Consider the following 17,289-nt stretch of genomic DNA (forward strand, 5'->3'; position numbering starts at 1 on the left):
CAAAAGAAAACTTATACCCCTTTGAGCCTTTGCTGTACTTTTGGTTGGGCAGCAAATGGGCCACCAGTAAACTTTTAATCCCATCATCCTTTCTGAAAACAGCACAGAGATGTTAATCCGTGAAAGGGGCAGGGAAAAAATGGATGTAGAGCACATAATACAAACATTCATACAGAAAAGTTACTGGATATAGTTACACTAAAAGCCTTGAGATAAACCCTCAGTGAATTAAAACTTACCACCAATAGTGCTTTCTTGATATTCATGGAACTGCCCCTTCACAAAACGAAGAACCAAACTAGATTTGCCAACAGCAGACTCTCCAAGTAGAACAAGCTTGAACTGGCAGATTTTGTTAGCAGCAGCTGGTCCATTCGGTCTCGCTGCGCCTCCCCGATTTGCCATGTCCTAATAAGTCACCAGATTCAATCGTGCGAAATTAATACTTGTTCCTGGTCTCCTCGTCAGTTTTAGGCTAAAAAAAAAACAAGACTTTTCTTAAAGCAATGGTAATGTAAGAATATACAATCCTGCCAGGGCTTTATTGAAACGGGTAAATAATCTCCAAAAATGTTCCATTCCTGTACCAAAATTATGAACGATGTAAAAATACAAGATGATTTTCAGTTAATCAAATACCGAAAAAGAGCATTTGCTGAAAATCTGAAACAAATAGGAAATACTGGAAATCTACAGCAAGTTAAATCAGTATTTGTAAAGAGGAAAGACATTAATGTTTAGTGTACATCAGAACTGGAACTACCTACCCCACCCCAGAATAAGTGAAATCCAAGGCATTTTTGATTCTACCCAATTGAAATAACTGGGAAAAATAGAAAATTCTCACGGGTGCATAGTAAAACTTTTGCTAACAACCAGGATGTTTTTCTCTGCTTGTTCCTTCAAGATGTTGTCAAGTAAGCCTTTACGCCACAAGCCTGGTTTCTTCTATCATTTCTCCACATTGTTCTTCCAAATGGCTAGCGCAACAGCTAATTGGTTTGATTACTCTTCAATAACTAAAGGTGCAAAAAGTGAAATAAGGCTCAAAAATTGGAAGCAAAGTACAGAAGACGGAAAAGAAAATCAATTCAAAATTCTGAGAATTGGTTCTTTGATACCCACCTTGCAGCACTTCAGATGGAAAGTGCTTCTGGAGTGCCCAATTGTTTGTGCAATTATTCAAATGTACCGCTTGAATCTCAGACTAAGGTGGTCTCAGATTGGATACTTATTCTATTGAGTTAAGTGGTATCAAGTGGATTGAAATTGGGATGCTACAATTAGTACTCCAGGTACAGGAAAAGTCAGTTCTGAAACAAATTTTGAAAAAAGCCATTTCTAAACTTTTTACAAAGTCCAACTTTGCCTGAAATATTGCTTTATTCATTCTACTGCACATTTCCTACACAATAAACAAGATGAGGGTAAAAAGTGAGCCAGTGTGGTTATTCCACTGGGGGTCTTGTTTCAGAAACTCTATTTTTAAAAGACAAAATGATCTATTACCACCTTGAACATCAAGATTACGGAAAAATTGGAACAACATGTTTTAAGCAAGTTGCTATATAATTGGACAACAAATCTCTGTTCACAAAACCTATTTTTAGCTCAAATTTGTTTGACAGGGTTAGTCCTTGACAGGCTCAGTCCTCTGATGTTTCCATTAGCAAGTATTCAGACTATGCCTAATTCATATCAACAACTTCCTCCATTCGTTATCCAATCGCGTCTACTTTCATCAATAACTCCACTTTACATTCTTATGATCAATCTCCATAATTCAGTGCAGTGGAATTCGTGTTTGCCTTAGTGGGATAATGCAAATCATATTAATGTTACCAGAGAGGCAGTGCTGGGTAGACTAATGGGACTGAAGGTGGACAAGTCCCCGGGTCCGGATGGAATGCATCCCAGGGTATTGAAAGAAATGTCAGAGGTAATAGTGGATGCGTTAGTGATTATTTATCAAAACTCGTTGCATTCTGGGGTAGTGCCGGTTGATTGGAAAACGGCAAATGTTACGCCGCTGTTTAAAAAAGGAAGGAGACAAAAGGCGGGTAACTATAGGCCGGTCAGCTTAACGTCTGTAGTAGGGAAAATGCTGGAATCCATTATTAAAGAGGAGATAGCAGGGCATCTGGATAGAAATGGTTCGATCAATCAGACGCAGCATGGATTCATGAGGGGAAAGTCGTGCTTGACGAACATGTTGGATTTTTATGAAGATGTGACTAGGGCGGTTGATGGAGGAGAACCGGTGGATGCGGTGTTTTTGGATTTCCAAAAGGCGTTTGATAAGGTGCCCCATAAAAGGCTGCTGAAGAAGATTAGGGCACACGGAGTTGGGGGTAGTGTGTTAAAGTGGATTGGGGACTGGCTATCCGACAGGAAGCAAAGAGTCGGAATAAATGGGTGTTTTTCCGGTTGGAGGAAGGTAACTAGTGGCGTGCCGCAGGGATTGGTACTCGGGCCGCAACTATTTACCATTTATATAGATGATCTGGAGGAGGGGACGGAGTGTAGGGTAACGAAGTTTGCAGACGACACAAAGATAAGTGGAAAAGTGAATCGTGTGGAGGACGGAGAAGATCTGCAGAGAGATTTGGACAGGCTGAGTGAGTGGGCGAGGATATGGCAAATGGAGTATAATGTTGAGAAATGCGAGGTTATACACTTTGGAGGAAATAATAACAAATGGGATTACTATCTCAATGGAAACAAATTAAAACATGCTACCGTGCAAAGGGACCTGGGGGTCCTTGTGCATGAGACGCAAAAGCCCAGTCTGCAGGTACAACAGGTGATCAAGAAGGCAAATGGGATGTTGGCCTATATCGCGAGGGGGATAGAATATAAAAGCAGGGATGTCGTGATGCACCTGTACAGGGCATTGGTGAGGCCGCAGCTGGAATACTGTGTGCAGTATTGGTCCCCTTATATGAGGAAGGATATATTGGCATTGGAGGGAGTGCAGAGAAGGTTCACCAGGTTGATACCGGAGATGAGGGGTTTGGATTATGAGGAGAGGCTGAGGAGATTGGGTTTGTACTCGTTGGCGTTTAGAAGGATGAGGGGGGATCTTATGGAGACTTATAAGATAATGCGGGGGCTGGATAGGGTGGAGGCGGAGAGATTCTTTCCACTTAGTAAGGAAGTTAAAACTAGAGGACACAGCCTCAAAATAAAGGGGGGTCGGTTTAAGACAGAGTTGAGGAGGAACTTCTTCTCCCAGAGGGTGGTGAATCTCTGGAATTCTCTGCCCACTGAGGTGGTGGAGGCTACCTCGCTGAATATGTTTAAAGCGCGGATGGATGGATTCCTGATCGGTAAGGGAATTAAGGGTTATGGGGATCAGGCGGGTAAGTGGTACTGATCCACGTCAGATCAGCCATGATCTTATTGAATGGCGGGGCAGGCTCGAGGGGCTAGATGGCCTACTCCTGCTCCTATTTCTTATGTTCTTATATCCCTTTCAAAATATTCAATTTCAGATTTCTCATTTCCTCTCGTGTTTCCTCCATCCTTGATGCAAAAATAATTAATCTCAAATGGAACTCTTAGATCACTTCCATTGCCAAACTTACTTTTAAACTGTTTGCACTTTCACGCTTATGCTCTACACAAAAATCTAAGTCCACCAAGGAATTCAACAGTACTTCAATAAAAAGGAAGGCACAAACATCCTTTTTTGTACTGTGGCACAAAATACAGGGTTTGTTTGATGGATCCTTCCTTTACCTCAACCTCCCATCACAAATACCTAGTCTCCCACTAACTTGTTCTTTCCCAAGGTCTCAATTGTGAATCATTCCTATCTCTGTAGTTTTTCACTATACTGATTTTCAGAAAATTCTGGTTAAAATACAGCTGGAATAGAGGCAAGATTTCTGCATGACAAGAGATAGAATTACAAAATCCCAGTGTAGGAGTCATTCAGCCCTACAAGTCTGCACTGACACTCCGACAGGGTGGGAGGCCTTGGTAAGATGCTCTCTGTAACACTGCACATTTACCCCACTAATCCCTTTAACCTACACATTTTGGGACACTAAGGGGCAATTTAACATGGCCAATCTACCTAACCTGTACATCTTTGGATTGTGGGAGGAAACCAAGCACCCAAAGAAACCCAGGCAGAACATGCAAACTCCATACAGAAAAACACCCAAGCCCAGAATCGAACCTGGGTCCCTGGCCCCATGAGGCAGCAGTGTTAACCACTGTGACAGCATGCCACCTTAGCTTGCACCATTTTCCCCAAGAAACTGTATGATTCTTCATAACGTTGGCAAGAGTTTTACATTTTGTTTGTATTCCTTTCACAACTCAATACTTTGTATCCTTTTTATTGTTGTTTTAACCCAATCTACTAGATTTCCACTTTGTACTGATACAATCTTCTCTTTTAGCTTTTCTTTTTTGACAGCCCCGCAGGATAAAGGATGACTTTCTTTCATTCTGGTTTGATGGATTTTAAAATAACTGAGTCCAACACACAATCGGCAGACTGCCATTTGTGGAGCAGATGATGCTTGAAGGGTTGGGTAGGTAAGTTGCTTGGAGGTTTGTGCACACCCTTTAACACCTCAACTTCACCTCTGCACATTCCTGAAATCTCTTGATCTGCTTCATTTTAGTCAGATGCCAAGGTCACCCAATCAGTTGGTGGTTATGTTTGACCATTTCAGGCATACTTTGATGACATCGCTAAAGAGTTTAATCAAACTTGAAACTATGGCCATGGTTTACTGGGTTCTTGTATACTTCGGAGACTTGGTGGATGACATACTGCAAGCATTTCAAAGCACTGGCGAAGTACCACCAGCAGTGTCTTCTCAAATCCTCGGGCAAGAAAGATGGTCCAACAGCAGTATTTTCTCCCAAGCTAATTTACCCAGCTTCAAGGCACTAATCTACTCTTAGCTTTATACTGTATCTTATGTTTGCTGAGCATTATTTCACATCTAAACAAGTGCAGTGTATCTTTTAGGGGCATGTACTGGTCTTGCATCAAATATTTTCCTTGAATACCTCCCACTGTTTTTAGGTTACCGGTTAATAATTCAGCCCAATTCATCAGTTTATGTCCCTTTCTTAGTTTATGACTCATCCTCCTCTCTTTGAAACGTCCATTCATTTCTAATTCAGTCATGTATGGTTACTATTCACAAGAAGTTGTCTTACTGTCAGATTGTGTATTTGACCTGGCTCATTGCTCACCACTAAATCCAGTATGGAAATAATTCGAAAAGCAAAGATTAATTAAACCGGGGAAAAAAACTAAACTGAAAGCAAGAGTTCAGGTCAATTAGCAAGACTACGTCTTAATTTTTTTTTGTATTGCAAATAATTTAATCTGAAACAGTTCCTAGTTTCATAAATATTAACTAGTAAGACTGGAATTTGCTGTTACCTATGGGGAGACAGTGGTGTAGTGGTAATATCGCTGGACTAATAATCCAGTTGCCTAAATTAATGCTCTGGGGACAGATTAAAATCCCATCACAGCAGCTGGTAGAATTTAAATTCAATTAATTCCTCTGGAATATAAAGCTAGTCCATGATAACTATTATCGATTGTTGTAAAAAGCCATCTAGTTCACTCTCCTTTATGGAAAGAAATCTGCAGCAGCGACTAATTACCTGGACTCACCTACATGTGATCCCAGACCCACAATGCGGTTGACTCAGCGAGACAAAGGGCAATTAGGGATGGGCAAGAAATGTTGGCATTCTTAGGAACACTCACATTCCCTGGAAGAAAAAACTTGGCAAGATTTTATTTTTTTAAAATTGGCACCCAGTGTTTTTTAAATGATCAGAAAACGGCAAAAAATCAGAAAGTCTCAATTCTACAGTCAGTCACAAAATAGTGAAAAGTAGGGCAAGTATACAACAATCATTGCATTGAGAGTTAGGACTGATTTAATAATCATGATTTTAAAAGGTTAGCCATGATTCCCATCTACTGAACACTAATAAACTTATAGCAAGGACCAGAGTATAAGGACAAGATTGTACACTGAGTGCAGTCTTTTGAATATTGCAACAACACTAGCCAGAGATTCGTTTACGAAGAAATAACACTAAAGCAGGCAGCTGGAGAGCTGTTTGCATCCAGCAACTGCACCCCGGAATAATTCAGCATGTGCAGGAAGCAATCAAGGAAAGAATGCTGGTAGTATCCTTTATGACAATATTCAGTTGTGATGCAATCACTCAAGGATTTTCTTTTGGAATGTCTGCTCCAGCCAGCTGATTTCTGTAAGACAATCTAACTACACTAAATAACTTTTACATACAGCAGCTTTAAACAGATTACATCACCAAAGATTAATAACATATTTGTTCTTTGAAGCTATTTCAATGTGGTTAAATTAGGTAATGCAGAAGACATCAAGAACATAGTATTTCCTTTGCATCGAGATATGGTAAAAAAAATGCAGCAAATGAAATCATAAAAATGCTTGGATCACCTGAAATTTAGGAGCCAGTGATCATCATTACAAGGGTAACTGATCCCAATCAATCTCCATTGTAACTTAAAAGTTTGCTTTCGCATTCTTGAAGACTGCGAACACAGGTCCTCAGACTATAATGATTTATGAGGGAAACATCCCTCCAAAAACAGTTTCAACTTTCATTTCATAACAATCGAAGGATAGATTGTTGACAGATCTAAAATCTTCCACTGAAAGCATCAGTGGTCAATCTATTTCCAGACAGCTTAATGAAGCCGAGTAGAGAAATATTTTATTGCAATGACTAAGATCAGCAGCTTAGAAGATATTGGGCATGAACCCATTTTATAACGGATCTCACCAACAACTCGAGTTACAGCATTTCAGTCAAAATGGAAAATAAAAAAATCAAGAAAATTAGTACCTTGCTGCAGTTAGTAAATATCGGGTTCATAATTTGAACAACAGCTTTTGTGGCTCTTTATAGCAACAGCTACCCGTCACAAACACATCTGATTAACAGCACATAGGCAGACACCAAAATCATAAAAATGACATGGAAGAAAAAAGCTAGGGGATCTTTTATTTCATTGCTGATGGGAGAGTCAGAACTCTGTTTTATTTAGGATGTAAATATAGTGTGATGTTGGCTGTCAGTGATCAAGATATGCATTTGATCGATGACAGCATAGCAGGAAGATTGTGTTTGCAGTTTGGGAGGGACTTGAGGATTTGGAAGACAACAGTCATTGAAATGGAGCAATGAAAAGTAGGCAGCAGCAGTGACTAATTGAGAAAATAAGTAAGGTGGAAGACAATGTTCAAGGTAATTTTTGGGATTATAAAAATATTAGAGGAAGTAATTGTGGATGGCGTAGCTAGCATTGGGGAAAGTCATGGTATGAGGCAAGTACGGTATTTAAGGGAATAATTAATGAGAAGGCAGCCAAAGGGCAGGGCAAGTTTGGATGGTGGACATTGAAAAATAGTTACTTTCAGAATAAGTGCATAGGACACCAAATTTATAGCTTGGAGACGAACAGTATTAGAATACACCACGGGAACAGAAGTGAGTGATTCAGCCCTCTTCAGCCTGTTGCACCATTCAAAATCCTGAACCCCCTCTCGAACAGCACTGTGGGTGTACCTACACCAAGTAGACAAGGTGGCAGCTCACCACCACCTTCTTATTAGGCAATTAGGGAACTCTTTTTGTCCAACCAAATAAACAAAATCAAATTAATGGACAATAAGTGCTGACCTAATCAGTGGTACCTACATCCCATAGATGGTCTGTATTGACTTCAATTACTCATCTTTCCGCTGGTGGCAGTGGAGAATGCAGCAGTTGCTAGAATTACAACAGTAAGATAGGACCAGTTATGGTTTGAAAAATAAGAGAGTCAGATTAAGAAATGGATATGGATCCTCAGAAGGACATCATGGATGAGTGAAGAGGATTGAATCCAACAGAGGAGGTATTGAGCAGCAGGGTGGAGCAGTCATGGAAAAGTGGATGGAGAGCAGAGCTGGGTCTCCAAGCTATGAAGCAAAATTAGTGACAAGACAACTCCTAATGTTGCATTTAAAAATTGGAAAATATTGTTTTATTATATTAACGAATCAAGTGGTGTCAAAACCTGGCTAAGATCCAGAAATTACTGGTTAAGACTCAGGAACACTTTAATAAAATTATAAATATGGGGAAGGCAAAAAAACTCCCAAAAATGTAATTACTTACAACAATCACTCATATCACATATCCTATTATGAATTCTTGCAAATAAAATGAGCTAAGGCAATTTCATTAAATGTTCCATTACAGGACAAATTTCTAGCAGCATCTAAAGTGACTCATTTACAATGAGTACTTAGAAATCCTACAGCACAGAAAGAGGCCATTTGGCCCATCGAGTCTGCACCGACCACAATCCCATCCAGGCCCTACCCCCATATCCACCCACTAATCCCTCGAACCTACGCATCCCAGGACACTAAGGGCAATTTTTTAGCATGGCCAATCAACCTAACCCGCACATCTTTGGACTGTGGGAGGAAACCGGAGCACCCGGAGGAAACCCACGCAGACACGAGGAGAATGTGCAAACTCCACACAGGCAGTGACCCAAGCCGGGAATCGAACCCAGGTCCCTGGAGCTGTGAAGCAGCAGTGCTAACCACTGTGCTACTGTGCCGCCCTACTATTCCATAGAAATGAGATCTGAACAACTGTTTCCCAAAATTTGCAGAAAGCTAAAATCTAAATCATAGCTACGCTTTTCACATTGTTATTGTTCATCAAGTTACCTTAAAATTATTTTGGAAGTTACGGTAAAAATGCCCATGATAAATGGTTTTAGTATCTGTTGCTGCAGGAGACAATACACTAAATTGACTATTATGCTCTCAACTGCAAATATCAAAAGTTAAACAATTTGCATTACAGCTGTTCATCATCCTTTACAGAATGTTTTCACGAACACTTTAAAAAACATTAGATAAATATCCTGTTGCTTCAATGACCTTTGCTGCACTTACTGCTCTGATAAAATTTTAGACAAAAGATTCATACAAGAGAAACCAGTGTAGATTACAATTGAATAGGACTGACATACTAAAGCTATATTAAACTTAAGGGGGCAAGAGTCAAAATAATAAGATCATAAGAAATAGGGAAATAATTTTAGCAACAAGGTACATTATGTTGCAAACAAAAATGATTAATGACTTAAAATTAGAATGCATTAATTTGGAACAAACATGCAACTTTTAAGAGTCTGTACAGTAACCAAGCAGTATTGGAGATGTTCTAGCACCTGACTGCTAAATACTATTCTAAAGTTGTTAAAAACAAAAATAGACTATAGAAAGGGTATAGTTACATACTTGAATAGCAGCATACCTGTTCATTTTGCAGTCAACCTATGTGGAAATTAAGCATCAAGTAATTTAAGTATACTTATTTTTTCCCTTTAAGTTTCAAGCATCCTTATTCGAAGTTGAAAATCTTAACTGGTCATCTGTTGAATAGACTGTCAAGTGTTCACCTAAGGGTCACCATTTAACTTTTACGCTTTCTCAGAAATATAACTAGCTGCAATATAGCTGCTGCCCTATAATCAAATGTTTTAGTTGTTGGCTGCCATCACAAACTTTCACTTGAGAAAATAAGCAGGACATCCTGTTTGAAAATGGAATCAAATTGCTAAACATTTTCAAGCTTCCACTTGTAATTCAACGAAAACCAAGACACTGGGTAGAAAAGGATCTTGAGGAACTTGCATTTTTAAAAAAAATTGCTGCAAGATAGATATGGCCATGTTTTAGTCAGCACAGAGTAGGATCACAAAAAAGATTCTGTTTAAAGATTTTCTGCTAAGCATGATGACTCAATTTAATTGGAACTACCACTGAATAGTATCAAGTAAGGTTACTTAACAAGATTTCCAGAAATTCGAAGTAATAATTACAAGTAAACCAAAGAATCAGACCGAACCAACCTTATTTTCTCACTACTTACATACTCAGTTGTTCCCAACCTACTGAGTGGTCCCAGCATTTTCAATTATTTCAGATTTCCAGCTTCTGCAGTACTTTGGTTTTACAGATGATTACTTTCATTTACTCAAAAATTTCAGTTAACATGCAATTCTTTGCCATCCAGTTCTATAACCTTACGAGGTTTGCTGTACCAAGTGGACAGAATGTTGACCTAGCAGCAACCGAATTCCTAATTGAGCTCGTGTGACATTAATTTTGTTCAAACATAGGTGAGACAATCTTGAAGCAACTTAACATATTGTTATACTTCAACGCTATCTGGGAAACAATGAATCGTTAGCTTTAAAATAAATGTTAATCCGTTTTCGCATTCCGATAATTGGCACCGTGTGATTTAATGTACTTCAAGAAATTGCTTACAAAAATGAACAGAGTACATCACCTGCGAGCACTCTCACACTGGCTCCACTAGAATGGAAAGGGAAAGGTTGTTTACTGTCCCTTCCCATTTTACAAGCAAGCCCACAGTTGATGATAAAAGCTTTGACATAATAACTTTGCGAAAGAAGAAGCTTGCTCTAGTTACACAGCTTACGTCATCCCAGACTTACAACAAAAACACCGGGGCCTGGAGGAGAAAGCGTCGCCGACCGGCCTGCCAGCGGGGGAGACAGGGGGGGGGGCAACCGGGCGAAGGCGCGGCGAGAGGGGATGCGGTCGGTAGAGGGTCAAGGGCGGGGTGTCCGGGTGGAGAGATAGGGGTCCGGGTGAAGAGAGAGGGGGCTGGGCGGGCGCCAGGGGTTCAAGGGCGGCGGCCCGGGCCACCATAAACCAACAGCACCGACTGTGAAATTGACCCAGCCCAACCCAAGCCCAATCTCGGAGGCTTCTCCCCTCGGCGGCCTCCATTCGGCGCTCGGTCTGACCGGTTTCTCGCCCTGGGTTTTGTTGTCGGTTCTACGTAGCCGGGAGCCGCCATTTTGCAGCGACTTCACTGACAGCCCGAGAGCCCGGGGACGGGGCTGCGGCTCCAACTCGCTGCTAAAATTAATGGGGAAGAGGAGGAGGAGCAGGGTGGGAAAGACAACAGGAACAAATCGCCCAACTTCCAGCATCCGACTCCTTACCGACTGAAGGCAGCGAAGGTCAGGTGGGTTCGGGGCCGCTCTCCCCGCCCGGCCGCTATGACATTAATCCGGGGCCTAGCGACTGCCCAAGCGCCCGCTCCGCCTCAGCACTCACACCGGAACTCATTGACACACGCATCACCGCCGCGTCACCTTCCGCTGCCTCTCGCACATGCGCGTTCCACACACTTGGCTACTTTTGCTACTTGTGAATTTGGGAGGTGTGTGTCTGGGTGCCAGTTTGGCTAAGATGGGTGGCACGGTAGCACAGGGGTTAGCACTGCTGCTTCACAGCTCCACGGACCTGGGTTTGATTCCTGGCTTGGGTCACTGTCTGTGTGGAGTTTGCACATTCTCCTCGTGTCTGTGTGGGTTTCCTCCGGGTGCTCCGGTTTCCTCCCACAGTCCAAAGATGTGCGGGTTAGGTTGATTGGCCATGCTAAAAATTGCTCTTAGTGTCCTGAGATGTGTAGGTTAGAGGGATTCGTGGGTAAATATGTAGGGATATGGGGGAGGGCCTGGGTGGGGTTGTGGTCGGTGCAGACTTGATGGGCCGAATGGCCTCTTTCTGTACTGTAGGGTTTCTATAATTCTATAAGCTCAAGATGGGTTGCAATGCCTCATGTCAGCTTGGATCTTGCTTGTCTCCCTTTTATGGGGACCTTGAATTGGATTCAGTTGGATTTTGAATTTGGTTTTTGGGGCAAGCAAGGAATGGATTTAAGCTTGCCTGGTCCATTCTGATCATTGGTTTTAAAATTAAGAATGGAGTAAAAATAAAAAAGACACTTGCTCATGATAAATATTGTTCACTGATTTTTGTTTATCATTAAAAATAACAAGACTTCACATTTTTGTAATGGTAAGTCCTAATGAACTTATCACCATGCTGAAAGGTTAACTTCCCCCCACAGATGCTGCCTGACCCGCTGAGCAGATCCAGCACTTTCTGTTTTTTTATTTCAGATCTCCCAGATCCATATCAGTCTGCTTATATATATTTGTGCCTCTTTTTTTTCTCATATTGAAAGCCCAAATTTAAGCACTATTAATGAAAATGGCTTTGCAAGGGAGAAAAGGGCCATGGGCAACAGGAGAAATGGTTTAGGCCTCATTTTCAGTTCAAGAATCAAGTGTATTTCAAGTTTTTAGGAGGAAAACTTCAAACTTTCTAAATTGGAGGAAATCTTATGGGAGGACGTGATATGATTGCAACCAGTATTCAATTAATTAATCATATCTAGGGGGGAACTTAAAATTAAATAGCATAGGAGCATGAATGATGATGAATTATTCAGTGAATTAAAATGTGAGGATTATAGTGTTGCAAAATGATTTTAAAACCAAATTGTCATGAGTAGACATGTATATCCAGAGTGCCACATCACCAGTCAGTGCACTAAAACAACAATGTATTGTCCCACACCACAGCACATGGTGAGATCTGGAAAAATATATTTGATCCTGTGATGTAAGCTCCCGTATTTGTGTCTAAAAGTGGAATTATTTTGAACTTCTGGGAATCACAAGAAACATGGTGGCATGAGGTGTTTGTGCATAAAACACAAACATTATAAATGAAATAAATGCTGAATCAGATTTGGAAAAAATGATCCAAATTCATGCCAGAGAAAGAGAGAGAGAAACATGAGTGCATGATGTGAAATAGAAACAGCTGCTGCTGTCACGGCAATGAATGTGTAGCTCCAGCCCAGGATGATCTGGAAGGCTGATGATGTTGTATGTTGCATTTATGAAGTTTAAACAAAAATGCACATTAACACTCACTAATTTTCTAAAAGACACTCATGAAGAAGTGTCAGCTTAATATTTCTGTGGACAGGAGAGAAAAGCTTCAGTAGGCTAATCTAACCTTTTTGCGTGAGTGGCCACATTTCCATATTTTTCTTCCTCAAGGGGCTGATGAGCAAATAACAGAAAGATAAGGTTTGATACAGAATTAAACATGATTTTAAAACTACCTTTGAAGTACAAAGAAAATAAATAACTTGCTGAGCAAAGATAAAGCAATGACAAAGGAAGACCTAAACATTACCTATTGTCACTCTAAGTTGCATCTCTCAAAGCTGAAATGAAGTCATCTGCCGAGCTTCTTAATGGCAGAAAGTGGAAGACACCTTTACCAAGGAGGATACATTTTCTAAATGACCAGGAGGAAGTAAGGCAACAACTCTTTGATGCGCAGGTGGAAGAAAGTCCACACTTAAAGTGTGCCAAATCCTTTCCTAAGTTGTTGACAAACTGTGCAGATGTTGTGGGAAAAGTCCACTAGTAGTCAGATCTCGAGATTCCAAAACACAGTTTATTCAACGGAGCTCCGTGGAGACAAGGCACAAGTCTGTAGCAAACCTTCTCTCAGTAAAATGACGGGAACGGTCCATCTTTATACTTTTTACACAATAGATGGACCGGAGATTTGAACATTATCACATCGTTATAGGCAGATACAAACATTTAACATAGTATTGTTCTCATGAATGGGTACATTTCCTATGTCTGTGGCTATCAATGGTCGGTTTCGGCTCATTCAGGTGCTAATCGGTTTTCCTGCATTCATATTTTCCCACTCTTCCTATGACTAATCTACTCCCTTTGTCTCGGGTTTTTTCCCTTACCTAAAAGATGTCTCGATCCTTGGCTGGCTTCCTGAGGTGTTTGTTAACTTTAAATCACTGTCTGTGATTCTAAATGGCTTGTCTGTTGGGTTTGATTTCAAGTGATCTTTGTCTAAGTGGAAGCCGGTGTCTGTTTTATGGTTCCTTTCCCAGTTAACTCTTTATGTGCCAGGTTATTCACGGAGGCCCATCTTCTCAACCTTGCCCCTCATCTGAGGTTATTTTAAAGTGTGCTTTCCTTACGTTTTTCCCCTTACACAGATATAGGATCCAATCATGATAACTTGAAACCAGCAAAGAAGTGAAGCTGGGACTCCATGATCATATGTCATTGAGACTGAAACTGGTAAGTAAAAGGGAAAGAACAGAGTCCATATTCAGCATACACCATAGCTGATCAAGCAGAAAAGGTCATCAACAACACTAGCAACATCACTGACAAGTGAGACAAGATCAGCAGCAACCAGCAGTGCAACATCAACATCACCAGCAAGTGATACAGCATTAGCACTATCAAGGATAACCTTGACAATACAAGAGCAACATGCACAACATTGCCAGTACAGTGTGCTAACTCATTGCTGAGAGTGACAAATACCAAATCCATGAGGCGGAGGAACAACATTTTAGCATCTGAGCAACAATAAAACAAACATTAAAAAAATTTAAGTTCGGAAATACTCATTTAACTATAAAAGTTGATTGGACATTTTAGCTGAGACGCATTCTTGTTAAGAATTTAAAGGTTACATTGGTATGAAAAGCCAAATTCTTTTAAAGAAGGATGTTATTTTGTTACATTATTGCAAAAGAATTTGGGAACAATATTGTTATGTACAGGTATACATGTATATCCAAAAAGGTAAAGCCACCAGACGACCAAAGGCTGCTCTCCTCTTTGAGGGGGAGAGCTGATTGGTGGTGATTTAACCTGAGGATCCCCACACCTCAGATGAGGGGCAAGGTTGAGAAGATGGGCCTCCATGAATAACCTCAACTGCTACGGTAATTGAAGCCATGCTGTTGGAGTCACTCTGCATCACGAACCAGCCATCTAGTCAACTGAACTAACTGACCTGGCCATATTCAGAGTGCTGCATTATTGTCCGTGTTCCAAAGCAGCAGTATATCGTTCTGCACACAAATGGTGAGGTCTGGAATAATACATTCAATGTTATTTCCAGGAATTGTGTCTAAAAGTATGATTATTTCAACTTCTGGGAACCACAGACACAACAAATAGGAAATAAGAGCCAAGTAAAACATTTACGTTAAACCTTCCAACAAAATAAAAGTGGTGTCAGCACAAGGGGAGCTACTGTTTAGTGAGTAGCTGGTGAGAATTTAAGTCAGTCTTAAGTTTATTTCTGTTGAGCCAGATAATAGTCTCATAATGGGAGGACAGCTTGGTTTCGTGCAGTGCACATCTTGTCCCATGTGGGAACTCCAAGATACTTCTTGCATACTTGAGAGAAAGCAGAGGAGGTTCAATTGCTTTAGAGGGGGTGGAGCAGGTGGAGCAAAATAAGTCAGGGATAGGCAGGAGCTCAGGAGAGATTTGACAAATATATCATGGGCACAAGACGAAGGGAGTGTTAATGGTTGGCTGTCATTTTCCAGTCCCCCTCAGACGGGTTTTCCAACAGCGTATGCAGCTTGTGATTGGCTACCAGTGGAATCTTTCTGTCCCGCTGATGTATGCACCATTTTTCTTGGCTCGCCTGTCCTACTGTCAGGGACCCTGTGGTGGGGGTTGACTTCAGTGAGACTGGAAAATCCCACTGGCAGGAAGGGCCAGAAAATCCCACCCATAGACTGCAAAACTCCATCTGCCATTTATCGGCCCAGCTCTGCATCCTATCAATGTCTCTTTGGAGGGCTTTTGTAGGCTGCAAAGAGACATTGATAGGATGCAGAGCTGGGCCAAAAAATGGCAGATGGAGTTTAACGCTGATAAGTGCGAGGTGATTCATTTTGGTAGGACAAATGTGAATGCGGATTACAGGGTCAACGGCAGGGTTCTGAGGAATGTGGAGGAACAGAGAGATCTTGGGGTTCATATCCACAGACCTCTGAAAGTTGCCACTCAAGTGGATAGAGCCGTGAAGAAGGCCTATAGTGTGTTAGCGTTTATTAACAGGGGGTTTGAGTTAGCCGTGGGGTTATGCTGCAACTGTACAGGACCTTGGTGAGACCACATTTGGAATATTGTGTGCAGTTCTGGTCACCTCACTATAAGAAGGATGTGGAAGCATTGGAAAGAGCGCAAAGGAGATTTACCAGGATGCTGCCTGGTTTGGAGGGTAGGTCTTATGAGGAAAGGTTGAGGGAGCTAGGGCTTTTCTCTTTAGAGCGAAGGAGGATGAGAGGCGACTTAATAGAGGTTTATAAGATGTTGAGGGGGATAGATAGAGTGGACGCTCAGAGACTATTTCCTCGGGTGCATGTAGCTGTTACTAGGGGGCATAACTATAAGGTTCATGGTGGGAGATATAGGAGGGATGTCCGAGGTAGATTCTTTACTCAGAGAGTGGTTGGGGTGTGGAATGGACTGCCTGCTGTGATAGTGGAATCGGATACTTTAGGAACTTTCAAGCGGTTATTGGATAGGCACATGGAGCACAGCAGAATGATAGGGAGTGGGATAGCTTGATCTTGGTTTCGGACAAAGCTTGGCACAACATCGAGGGCCGAAGGGCCTGTACTGTGCTGTACTGTTCTATGTTCTATGTTCTAAAAGGTTTTAATATTGGCATAAAGGGAAGATAGCAGAATGTGTTAATAGCAGAACATTGGTCAGTGCTCTGTGGAACAAGTGGCAGATAGCCCCGTGGAGAAATCAGGATGTTGGGACAAAATAATTTGAATCAAAAAAGGAGATCAAGATGGAGGAGAGCATTCATGGTCTAAAGTTGTTGAATGTTAAATCAAGAAGGTTGTAAAGAACCTAATTGGAAGATATGGTCCTGTTCTTCCAGTTTGTGTTGGGCATCAGTGGAGCATTGCAGCATGCCAAGGAAAGACATGGGCCTGAGAGCAAGATGGTGAGTTGAAATGGCAAACAAAATGAAGGTCGGGTTTGTGCTTGCGAACAGATCAAAGGTGTTCTGCAAAGCGGTCACTCAGTCTTCGTTTAGTCTCCCTAATGTAGAAGAAGCTGCATTGGGAGTAGCGAATATAGTAGGCCAAATTGAAGGAGATTTGCTACTTCACCTAAAAGGAGTGCTTGGGACCTTAGACAGTGAAGAGGGAGGAAGTAAAGGGGCATCTATGATTGCATGGGAAGGTGCCGTGGGAAAGGGATGAGGTGTTGGGGGTGATGGAGGAGTGGACCAGGGTGTCACGGAGGGAGCAGTCCCTGCGGAATGCTGATGGGGGGGACGTTGAATGGAAGATGTGTATCGTGGTGGCATCATGCTGGAGTTGGTGGAAACCACATAGGATGATTCTTTGAATCTATATATAAAATACTTTGTTTCTATGGCTCTGGAGGGTATAGGAATCAATGGATATGGGGGGAAGGTGGGATCAGGGTATTGAATTTGATGATCAACCATGATC

General features: G+C 41.5%; 2 protein-coding genes across 3 annotated transcripts in view; one reads left to right on the plus strand and one right to left on the minus strand.

Annotated features, from left to right (window-relative positions):
- The window catches only part of rab5aa (RAB5A, member RAS oncogene family, a), a 36,425-nt gene extending 25,167 nt beyond the window's left edge, over positions 1-11,258 (minus strand). Inside the window, exons 1-2 of the mRNA XM_078236008.1 lie at positions 11,093-11,258; positions 240-475 (exon numbers count right to left, since the gene is read on the minus strand). Coding sequence (XP_078092134.1) covers positions 240-405 — 166 coding nt within the window. The 5' untranslated portion in view covers positions 406-475; positions 11,093-11,258. The remainder of the gene's footprint in view (positions 1-239; positions 476-11,092) is intronic.
- efhb (EF-hand domain family, member B) overlaps positions 10,633-17,289 on the plus strand; it is a 66,673-nt gene continuing 60,016 nt past the window's right edge. For both annotated transcript variants that reach the window (XM_078236004.1, XM_078236006.1), the window contains exon 1: positions 10,633-11,115. The gene's annotated coding sequence lies outside the window, so the exon portion shown is untranslated. The remainder of the gene's footprint in view (positions 11,116-17,289) is intronic.

This window comes from Mustelus asterias, chromosome 2 (genome assembly GCF_964213995.1).
Source record: "Mustelus asterias chromosome 2, sMusAst1.hap1.1, whole genome shotgun sequence".
NCBI classification, from domain to species: domain Eukaryota; kingdom Metazoa; phylum Chordata; class Chondrichthyes; order Carcharhiniformes; family Triakidae; genus Mustelus; species Mustelus asterias.